General features: G+C 33.3%; 1 protein-coding gene across 2 annotated transcripts; it reads left to right on the forward strand.

Moving 5' to 3' along the window:
* Window positions 1-1,077: 1,077 nt before the first annotated feature.
* On the forward strand, window positions 1,078-6,865 carry LOC131661016 (dual specificity protein phosphatase PHS1-like). Of its 2 annotated transcripts, none has more exons than XM_058930414.1 (11): window positions 1,078-1,294; window positions 1,389-1,442; window positions 1,532-1,617; window positions 1,841-1,982; window positions 2,288-2,461; window positions 2,535-2,695; window positions 2,827-3,862; window positions 4,233-4,379; window positions 4,478-4,705; window positions 5,950-6,107; window positions 6,351-6,865. In XM_058930414.1, the coding sequence occupies exons 1-11, from the start codon at window positions 1,271-1,273 to the stop codon at window positions 6,706-6,708; spliced, it is 2,568 nt and encodes an 855-aa protein (XP_058786397.1). In that variant the 5' UTR covers window positions 1,078-1,270; the 3' UTR covers window positions 6,709-6,865. The 2 variants fall into 2 exon arrangements, with proteins under 2 accessions (XP_058786397.1, XP_058786396.1); XM_058930413.1 differs by having other exon boundaries at window positions 1,080-1,294; window positions 1,781-1,982.
* Window positions 6,866-12,076: the final 5,211 nt, after the last annotated feature.

The raw sequence follows: 12,076 nt of genomic DNA on the forward strand, positions 1-12,076 counted from the left end.
TTTGTTCAAAATACAACAAGCAATAACTCTTGGAAGTGGATGTGGTATATTCTAGCTCTTGAGAAGGTGAAATTCTTCTTTTGGACGACTTTACATAAGTCCCTTTCTACGAGATCGATGTTGTGTCATCGTGGTATGCTCCAAAGAAATCTCTGTCCTAGATGCAATCAGGACACAGAGATGCTCTACACTGCTTGAGAGACTGTGAATTTGATACTCGTTTTTAGAAATCTATTGGCTTCTTGGACTCCTTATTCTTTCAAGGAGATATTTTATATGATTGGATTAGATATGACATCAATGATGACTTTATCTTTTTGGCTGTTTGTTGGTGATTGTGGCGCGCTAGGAACAAACTGTGTATTTCGAAGGAAGTGGTATCTTCCTTTATTTTGAAACTCTTCACATTGAATTATGTTAATCTGTTAGCTAAATGTTTTCCCAAGCATAATCAGTATCATCTAATAAGAACGATTACGTGGAATGCACACAAATATAGTAATATGATTTTGAATATTGATGGCAATAGCCTCAGTAAACCTGACATCTCGAGTTTTGGTGGATTAATTTGAAATGCTGATGGTGCTTGGGTTCACGGTTTTGCGGATAATATTGGTTGTTCCAACATCCTTCATGTTGAGTTGATGGCGCTATATCATGGATTACGGATGACCTGAGATTTTGGCATCAAAGACCTGATGTGTTATTATGACTTCAACTCTGCTATCAAACTTATCTCAGAGTCTGTTAATGTTTGACAGCACCATGTCACAATTCTTCATAATATTAAAGAGATACTCTCTAGAGAATGACGAGTTCAAATATTTGTGCTGATTATCTAACAAAATATAAGGATAATGATGATGAGGTACTAATCCTTTATGGGACCTCTGATTGAAATCATCATTCTAGTGCAACTTTATTTTTTAAATAATTTTTTTTCTTTTCTAAATAATTTTATTATTTTTTAAATGAAAAATGTTTATTTTGACATAGTCAAGTGATAGCCACAAAAGTTGTAGATTGATTGCGTTTTACACTAATGCCGACATCAAATACTAAAACTTTATTGTGCACTATTAAACCAAATTAGATATTATTATTATAGTTATTTTAGATCGATCTTTCATCACCAAAACTTAGTATTACCGTTACTTATTTTGTTCCGCCTCTTCCCTCCAGTCAGTGTTGCAACCAAAGAGCAAACTACTCACTAGCTTTTCCCCTCGTTACGATCAGTTTTTCATTCTTTTTTTTTTCCTACTAAAACATGTCAAATGAGCCACAAAACCAGGTCTGTTTTCCCTTTTCCCTCTCATTCCTTTTTATCATAATCAATTACTAACAGCAGAAACTTGTCTTAATCTTCACATTTGTCTTAACAACAGGATAAAGAGCAATTCGAGTCTGAAGGACCATCGCCCCTAACCGTTGCTTCCCGGGTATCTATGCTTCTTCTGTCTTCTATTTATTTTCAATTAGGTTTATTCTGCATTTCAAAAAGCTTATCAATTTTATTTGATTTACTTAGGTTTTTAATTGGCTTCAATCGGTTAGAAAACGTACTTCCAATTACCGCTCCTCCGGTTTCCCTCGCTCTTCTTCCGTACCCTTTTGGTATCTTACTATTTCTATATTTTATTTTATTACATCGAGTGTTTAAAAGTATATGGTAGTGAATGCTGAATTTGATTTTTCTTTGGAAATAGAGTGTTGATTTTTTGTTATACATTCAGTATGGTTTCTCAAGTGTTTGGTAACTGATTTAAATTGTGACTAGTTTTGGAGAATCTGCAGAGGATGCAGAAATTGATATGCTTACTGATCAAACTGAAATTAGCGTGTGGGATAGGCTTGGTAAAGCTGAAATGTTGGACATTGAATCGAATTCCTTTTCTTGGGACATGCTCTCTTCACTTCACCATACTGAGCACACCAGTAGCAATGAGCATTCTGAAGATGAAATGAATAGAGCTCTTGAGGTTTCTTGTTTTCTTATGCTCATAATACTGTTTACAAGCACATATAAAGAACAATATGTCTATTTTATTTGATTTCAAACATTTATAAAGAATTATAACTTCTTTCTTTCTGTTTTAATTTTTGTTCCATTTAATTTTGCCTAGGGTTTCCATGTTGTAGCAGCATTATGTTAATTCATTTTTTTTTGTGTCAAGTATATTGCCAATGTAGATATGTTCATATTTTATTCCATGTTCAGTTGTTATGATAATCATTTTATTTTCTTGGCTTTCTGCCTCATTTCATCTCATTTGTGTCCACATAGATGACAGTAAATTCTGGAGGGGTTGTCTTCTTTGCCCTTTTCAATGTCGTGAGCGATGATGCTTCTCCAAAAGAAGCAGCAGCGGTCATAAAGATATCTTCGTCAAGAATGGCAACACAGTCTGAACGACTTGGATATGAATTCGCCAAATGGTTGGGAGTCCAAGCTCCACAGGTTTGACTCAACCTTGACATTTGCAAGTTAGCTTGTAGTTAGTGATATTTATTTTTTACTTTGTAAATTACAGGCTAGAGTCATTCACAATACCAGTACAGAATGGCTCCAAATAAGGGAAGCGGCAGAAAAAGCAAGGGATGCAGCAAGTTGTGAGAGTGATGTTATTGGTGAAACGACCTGTTCGGAACTTTTGGAAGCACTAGAGCTTAGTCGGTGTCTCTTGTTTATGAGGTACAATTCAAATATAGTTTTTATATGATAAGATTTTAAACATGAAAATTGAAAACAGTTATTTTGCTGTGAATTATTATTTTCATGTTAACTTTTGATATTTATTCTAATGATTCATGATCTTTTTGTAGTTATGTACATGGCTCACCTTTACTTGAAAGCTCTAGCGCGTTTGAATCAAGGGATTCTGCAGAAAGAACGTCAGCCGCGCTTGGCAGGGTAATGATGCTAGATCTTGTTATTAGAAATGAAGATAGACTCCCATGCCCTCAACTTAGATGGCGTGGGAACCCTGCCAATTTGTTATTGGCTGAAAAAGCAATCCCTTCAAATTTAGATACAAAAGAAGAAAGTGTTGATTTGGTAATGAACCGGTCCAGGGTAGTTGGGACGCTGCAGAAAAAGAAAAGGTCCACTTCAAGATCATGTTCTCATAATAATGAAATAAGATCACAAGGCTCTCCTCTTTCACATATAAGAGAATCATCTGATGACATGTGCCTTAAAAGTCAAACGTCTACTGGCTCCAACATTGTGGCTATTGACTCTGGTGTTCCTCGTCGACCTCCTGCTATAAAACGTGCAGATGATCAGGTAAGTTATCCTAAGTTGGTTGAGTTAGTACTGAATAGCTCTGAGTTTTCCTCTTGCCTCTTACATGATATAACCGGAGGGAAATTAGGAAGTCCTCCCTTAGAAGACATAAATTTAACCCTTGACATACAAGGGACTGATGTAACATCAATAGTTCACGAGTTCCGTTGTGGTTTTCGTGCTGCTCTTAGGGATCTGCAAGGATTTCATATATTCCTACTTACACTCCATCAAAAACTTGATAACTTGTTACGATCATTTAATAATACTATAAGCAAAATATCACTGGGGGAGTCTGAAAAGGAAGATTCTCCTTCACCTGCTACTGGTTGTTGTCTCTCTCCAACAAGAAAAGAGAGATTTTCTAATGATAGCCATCAAGATTTTAGTGATTCAGATTCACAGAGATCTGCTCCAAGGGCATTGTCATCTTCAGGCAATAGGAATTTTTGCGACTCGGCTTCTCCTATGTCAAGAGAAGGTTGCCATGGAAAATCCTCCAAAGGGAGTCTGGAGCCATTGCACGATTCTCATTTTACAGCTAAGCTTCGAGACTTCCATAAATTTGCCAAGGTTCGTCTCTAGGTAGTATACCAGGCTGTACTCGTACAATGCCTTGCTTTTGCCACCCATTGCTTTAGTGCCTTGTTTTCTTTTTTATTTATTTATACTGTTATTGTGGAAAATAAACTGATTTATAACAAGTCAGTATTATCAACAAAATTAATTATTATGGACAGTGGGTTGGATGTGTTATTTGTTGGCTTCCGTTTTTGAATGAAAGCATGAATTCTGGGAAAATTGTTACTGCTTTCTTATTCTGGAGAAACACATTACTCTTACCTTTTGCTCTTGCTGTTTCCCTAATCTTCGATTGATGTGGTGTCTTTACACTGCAACCTATTTTTTTTTCTCTTGTCTTATACTCTATCATACTTTCTAGGTTGATGCAGAATCTTATAAAGAATTGGAACACTGGAATGAAATGCTTAAAAGTGATGCTATCAAGTTATGCCAGGAGAACAATTTCAATTCAGGATTTTTTGAGGGAAGTGATAGCAACACTGTTGTTGATGCATATGAATTGAAGGTATCTTCTGAGTTTAAACTATTAAGCAGAATTATTGAAGTCAATTCATTCATAGAGGATATATATTCATATTAAGTATTTACTACATTAACTTTCAGATCAGACTTGAGCATATCCTTGAAAGGATTGCATTGATATCTGAGGCTGCAAATACAGAGAGACCTTCTGCTATTACAAATTGTTTGTTCATCGGTGGTGCGCTATCTGCAAGATCTATATACACAATGCAACACTTGGGAATCACTCATATCTTGTGTTTGTGTACTAATGAAATTGGACAATCAGATTCTCAATTTCCGGATCTTTTCACCTACAAAAATTTCTTTGTAAGTCTTGTCATTTTTCTATTTTTTAACTGTCCCTCCCCCGGCTTATTCTACTGATGTATTTGTAAAGGTTTTTGCGTGAGATTTGGTTTACCTCCTTGAAGACTTGTTTATATTATTTATTCACTCTCTTCTAGGATTAATATAGTTTTTTATTGGAGTTGAACTTTTATTCATTGCTCAAACTATCAAACTTTTGATCAATGGATCACATAAAGGCTATCATAATTCATACCATGTCTATAGACAACGATCCCGAATACTCGAGATGTTAGGTGCAATATGTTTGATGACTGAGTCTATGGGCCCATCTTATCTCACTCAAGCACAGTTTCTAGAAGTATATAGATACTGAGGGAAATAAAGTTGGTTAGCATTCTCCCCGGCTTTAGGGGGTTTCTTATTATAAAAGAGAGGGATGGCGGAGTGAGTAATGCATTGAAAAAAATAGTGTGTCAGTTAGGAGAGTCTGGTTAGGAGCAGGTAGGAGTTCTAGGACTCTGGTTTATCTCTTTTACTTTCGGATTTTACTCCCCTGTAAGAGCTTGTTCAACATTTAGATACTAATAAATTCCATTTCATTACCTTCAAAAATTGAGTTCTAACACGCCACATCTCTCTACTATAGTATGTGGATTAGCCTTAACATAAATGGTTTTTTTCTCACTGAAACTTTGGTTTTTGATAAATGATTCTCTACTTTAGTCTGATGACTTTAAGTTAATAATGTTGCCAATTCTCTTCCTTACAATACAGGGTTTGGTTTTTTTCTTACTCAACTCTGTAGCTTATTCCTTTCCTTATTTTTTGCATAAAAAACATTATGGATATACTATGGCCAAATTTATATTTCTCACCTTTTCCACTGTTCTCTTTTCTATACGATCAGTTTTGAATTTTGATCTCCTTTGGCTTATATAGTATTTATTTGTTACGGTTGGACACATATGTAATGCATTTACTGATACTATCCAGTATATATTATTTAAGGCCCATTTGTTTCAGTTTTTCATGTAAAAGTCACTTTCATTTTCTGCAGAACAAACTTTAAAAAAAAATTCTAGCTATTTGTTTCAGTTTTTCATGTAAAAGTCACTTTCATTTTGAGCAGAACCAACTTTAAAGTTTTTGTATAGCATTTGTTTAAGCTTTTTAAAAGAAAAAAAAATAAAAGATTTCTGACTATTTTATAAAAAACTACTTTGAGTGGCTTCATATTTCTTTTCACTTTTCTGTTTCAACAGGTATGTGACACTGAGAATTCTAACATCAGCCTCTTATTTGAAGAAGCTTGTGATTTTATAGAAGATGTCGAGAGAACAGGTCAGGGAATTCTAGTTCATTGTTTCGAAGGAAAAAGCAGAAGTGTCACTGTAGTCCTTGCTTACTTGATGCTAAGAAAGTAAGTAAACCTATAAATACAATATTGCATAAAGTTAAAAGTAATATTTTTTTGGAGGCACACCTCGATAACCATATCAATGCAATTATAACTAAATAGTTCAATCTTGATGACAAATTATGCTACTTATTTTTATTGTTAGATAAAATAAAGCCATCTTAAATTTATAAGCCATCTTAAATTTATCTTCCTTCATAGTAATAGTTAAGAGTATCAAGTAACTACATTTGCGATGTGATGCAGGAGTTTCACATTACTAGAAGCATGGAATGCTATGAAAAAAGTTCACCGTCGAGCACAGCCGAACGACGGTTTTGGAAAGATTTTACAGGAACTGGATCAAAAACTCCATGGGAAGGTTTCAATGGAGTGGCGGAGGCGGAGACCAACAATGAAAGTTTGTCCTATATGTGGTAAGAATGCTGGACTTAGTAGCAGCTCACTTAAGCTCCATCTTCAGAAATCACATAAAAGACTATCATCCGGAAGTGTAGATAGTGCCATGACAATGGAAATCCAAAAGGCATTAACCACTTTGAATATTAGCCGTGGCGGGAGTGTGAGCCCAACACACAGGCTATCTCATTCAATGACAGATTAATATAATTTTTCTCGCAAACTTTAAAGCATAAGTGATTATAAAATGGTGAAATACATGTGCGGGATATGTATGCGGCGGTACCATACATTACTCGTGGTTCTTTATTTTCTTATTATTATTGATCAAATCTACCTTAAGTAATTAGCTGTTATGAGCATCCGAGTATATGTTGATATTTAGGATCAATTTAAAAGTTTGGAGACAGTTTTAAAAGAAAGAAATAAAAAATCTGTATTACTGTTTTTAGAGAAACTTTTTGTGAAAAAATATATTACTTTATTCTTCAATGAAAAAATTTGTCATTGAAGAATAAATGAGATAGAAATAAAATCGGTATACATCATATTAAAAAAAAATTAAATAATAACTAATTAATGTTTTTAATATATATATAAATCGGTATACATCATATATATATATATATATATATATATATATATATATATATATATATATATATATATATATATAAAGTTTCACATTGAACAATATATGACATGAACATGTGCTTATAAGTGGGGTAATCCTCACCCTATTAATCAGTTTTGTAGGGTGTAATTAGCCAAATCACATTTCTTAAAAAAAGCAAAGATGGTATAGATTAGAGAAATTTATAATAGATAAGGATTATTCTTTTTAATAATTAGTTTACATATTACGTTTTTATTTCATATTTATGAATTAAAATGTAAAATTGTAGATTTTATGTTATTTCATAAGTATGGGTTTTGGTACCTCAAAGGATGCGATTGTAGTTTAGTTGGTTATTCTGATTCTGATTTTGTCAATCGGATAGGAAGAGCACTAATGGAACTTGCCACTTATCTTTTAAATTTTTAGCTAGTTGGCATAGCAAGAAGCAAGACTCTGTTGTCTTGTCAACTGCTGAGGAGGAATACATCGCAGCGGGTAGTTGTTGCACTCAAATTTTATGCTTAAACAACAATTACTTGATTTCGACATAAGACTTCAACATATTCTGATAATGTGCGATAATACTAGTGCTATTAACCTAACTAAAAATCGTGTACTAAACATACTGAGATACGTCACCATTTTCTACGTGATCATGTTGAAAAAGGAATGTCGTTTTTGAGCATGTTGATAGCAAAAATCAACTTGCCGATATTTTCAAAAAACCTCTTGCGACTGAGCCGTTTGTCAATATTAGTCGGGAATTACGCATTCTCAATATCTCAAATTTTGCCTAAATATTTTGATGCATGCATTCTCTTCAAAATTATTTTAACCTTCGTTCGAAAGTTCTATTTCATTTGAGTGCATCCTTCATTTCTCATTTGAGTGCATCATTCATTTCTCATCCGATGAGGTAATATCGTCTCACTTATTTCTTTGGATATTGAAAGTTCTTTGTCTGGAGCAGTAGCAGTCTTGGAGTCAGCAGTGTTCTTTGAGTTCTTCGTACGATATCCAGATGGGAAACTGTGCTTGAAATAGCAGTTGTCAATGGTATGGTTGGTCTTGCTACGATTGGTGCAAATCATAGGGGTTTTGGAAGGAGTTTTCCTTTTAACCTTGTTGGTAGTATTGGCATATGGAATTGCAGGAGTTGCGGAAGAAACAGATGGGGATGGTATTTGTTGTTGTGCTATCAAGGAGTAAACCTTGCTGATATTAGGAAGAGGGTCAAGAAGCAATATTTGGGTACGAATATTGTGGTAATTGTCATTCAGACCTTTGAGAAAGCAAGAAACGTACTCCATATGTTTGTAATTGGGCACAGCTTTTGCTAAATCACATGTGCAGGGTGTAGGGCATGAACATGAAGGTGTGGGTCGTAAATCCTCGAGCTCATCCCATAGAATTTTGAGATTAGTGAAGTATGTAGATAAGGATTGATCTCCTTGTTGAATTGAATGTAAATCGCGTAAGAGATCGGAAAATCGAAAGTGATTACCTTTCGTAAATCTTTCTCTGAGATCTTCCCAGAGGTCGAAAGCAAAGTTGAAGTAGATGGTGCTTTGTGCAATATGTGGAGAAAGCGTGCGATTGATCCAAGAAAGAACCATGATGTTGGCGCGATCCCAAAGTTCAAAATCGGGATCGGTGGAAGAGGGTTTGGAAAGACCGCCGTTGATGAAGGAAAGTTTGTTCTTGGAGGTCAAAGCACGGCGCATGGATTTACTCCAATTATGGTAGTTGTTATCAAGGGGAGGTGCAACAATGGTAGCACCTGGATTTTTTCTAGGATGAAGGTAATAGGGGTTTCTTGGATTCAAGCTAGGGTCATCAGATTTGTGTTTGGGTTCAGAGGTTTTGGGGTCAGGGGTTTTTGGTTGTTCTTCATCAGAAGAAGCCATGAAAGGTTAAGAAGAAAGAAAGAAGGAGAGTTATGCAGAAGGTGGAGAAGGAATGGGTTGTTTTGTTTTGGTCACTGATACCAAATTACATGTAAATGCATTGATGTGAAGAAAAAGAAGCCATGTTGGCGGCAGAAATTTGATTCAAAATGATAAAGATAAAGTGTAGTACTAAGAGGTCTAAGTGGGCTATATAGACATGAGAGGCATAAAGCCCGCTTATCTAGCTAAGGCCCAATAGACTAATGTACAAATATCCAATAGAATCTAATAGGAGTAGCGGTAACCAGAGGATCAAATTGTATGTATTGGGTTACTTGATCGAGCTCTAGATCAAGGGAAGGGAAGAATATAGGATCAACATCAAACATATGGTTGAGATGGTTGGATAGCTATTTCTCTCTTGTAAACAACAATTTGTAAATTTTAATTTTATTATATTAATTCCGTTTGAAATTGGGGGTAGACGTACTCATAGCAAAGCTGATTGGGGAACTGCCTAAACAAATCTCTCTCTCTCTCTCTCTATCTCTCTCTCTTTCTCTCTCTCTCTCTCTCTCATTGCAAATTGTGGATTCGATTGTGCAATCTGTACATTGAGATAATTTCTTTTTCAAATATTACAAACTGTTTTGCTGAGTTGATTGCAATCTATAAGATAGCAATTGAATTTTCATATCAATAAAATCAAAGAAAAATCTGAATAGAATTGATTGCACACCAAGTGTTCGACAAATTGCTTAAGTTAAGTTTTTGTTTAATATTTTATTGGAACGTGATTATCATTGTGAGATTTTATTTAAACATTATTGTTGAAAATATATTGATTAATTTTCTCATCAATCGAATATATTATATATGATTTGACGCATATCTGATTTTTTTTATAACGGTTCGGGATAGACAATTGGTGATTCTGAAGTATTTCCGCTTGCCATAGTTAAACAGATTTTTAAAAAAGAAAATTTCGTTTGCGACCTATTCACCCCCTCTAGATCGTAGCCTATCGTATACCAGATGAAGTTATCAATGTTATTAGTATCCCTTTATCTGGAAGACAACCTGATGATAGAATCATTTGGCATCATGAGAAGAATGAAGAGTATTCGGTTAGATCAACCTATCGGTGCTTGAGTATCGAGAGAGCTAGTTTTAGATCTGGACCTTCAGTTGTTTCAACTGATAACTTGTGGAAGTGGAATGCCCCAATCCAAAACAGAGTAAAAGAATTTTTAAGGAGGGAGGTTAAAAAACATTCCTATAAAAGTAAATCTTCAAAAGAAAGGTCTGACTTTAGATACTAGTTGCCTCTTCTGTCACTCAACTTTAAATCCGCAGAACACCTTCTACTTTACTGTCATTTTGCAAAACAAGTTTGGTTTTCCTCTGATCTTGGATGTCGTATTCCACCAGGCACGGATGTCCATGTTTGGATTGATAATTGCTTACATGCCAATGATACATTTAGTGTTCAATTGAGTTGCTATACAATGTGGCAGATTTGGGAGGTTTGAAACAAATTAATTTTCAAATAGATGATTGTCAGTTCCCAACTGTGGCTGCAGCAGAAGCTCTTTAAGCTCTCTTGTACTTCAGTCATGCTTCCCCTATCCCGAAGGCAAAGGACCAGAATTTAGATTTTCATACTGACTTATTGACTTATCTGACCAAGGGAACCTTGTAGTTATTAATGTTGATGTTGGTTGTTATGTGGATGAAGTTTTTTTCTTTTGGGGGTGTTGTTAGGAAAAAGAACAACGAAATCATATTGTCAGGGTGCAGTAGAAATTTGTCATAAAAGCTTCAAATGAAAATTTGGTTTGAATAGTTATTCTTAAAATGTTATTTTAGATATTTCATCTTATTGAAACTTTCTTTGGATATCAAAATTTTAAATAATCATTTAATTTTAAAGCTATTTCAAATAGATTTTCATAAAAATTATTTTTGAAATACAACTTTTTAAAAAAATTAAGATTTTGACTAGATTTTGGTCTTCAATAATGTATGTTTATATTATAGAATGTCAAAATTAGTGTTTCATTTAGAAAATAAAAAATAAAAAAATTGGTAATATTTTAAAAAACAGTTTTGTAAAATCTATTTTAAAAAATACAAAAAAAAAATCATTTTTTTAAGGGTCATGTTAACGAGTGCCCCAGGGGCACTGGTTAAGGATTCCAAATATAGAAAATATTCTTTAAATAAATCAATTATTTAAACTTGCAATGCATTGATTACAAGTGTTTTTAAGAAAAACATACCTTTTATTTCTTACAATAGTCAATTATTTTAATTTTCACTACATTTAATAAAAGTGTTTAATAAACAAAATATATCATTTTAAACTCTTAACCATTAAGGGACATGCATCACAATAAATCCTAATTTTATTTTTAAAATACTTAAATGACATTACAAATGTTAGAATTTTTATTGGTTGTATGTGTAAAATTGTTTTACACTACAGTGCACTATTTTTAAACTCTATTATAAAAACAAATGATGTTATATTGTTTTCACAATTATTAAATGTGCGAAAAAATTCAAACTATAAAACACTCATAATTATTTAATATGCATTAAATATTTTTCATTACTCCATCCATCTCAAATTATAATATGTTTTTGGACATTTCACACAAATTAAAAAAACTTAATTATTACTTCCTCCGTTTTTTATTATAAGTCGTTTTGGAAAAATATTTTATATTTAAATATAAGTCGTTTTACAATTCCAATGAATAATTAATGCCTGTTTTTCCTATTATATCCTTAAATATTTATTATTCTCTCTCATTTCAATTATATAAATTTATCTTCCACATGTTATTAATGAAGGATAATTTTGTAAAAACCTTCGTAATTTCTCATTTTCATACAACAATTATTATTTTTCTTAATCTGTGTGAAAAGTCTAAAACGACTTATAATAAAAAACGGAGGGAGTATTTTATGGAAAAAACAAATTATATATAACTTTACATTAATATCATGGAAAAAATTAGAAATGTTGCATTAGAATTTAGAACAAATTTATTTTACAA

The sequence above is a fragment of the Vicia villosa genome, linkage group LG3 (assembly GCF_029867415.1).
Source record: "Vicia villosa cultivar HV-30 ecotype Madison, WI linkage group LG3, Vvil1.0, whole genome shotgun sequence".
Taxonomy (NCBI): Eukaryota; Viridiplantae; Streptophyta; class Magnoliopsida; order Fabales; family Fabaceae; genus Vicia; species Vicia villosa.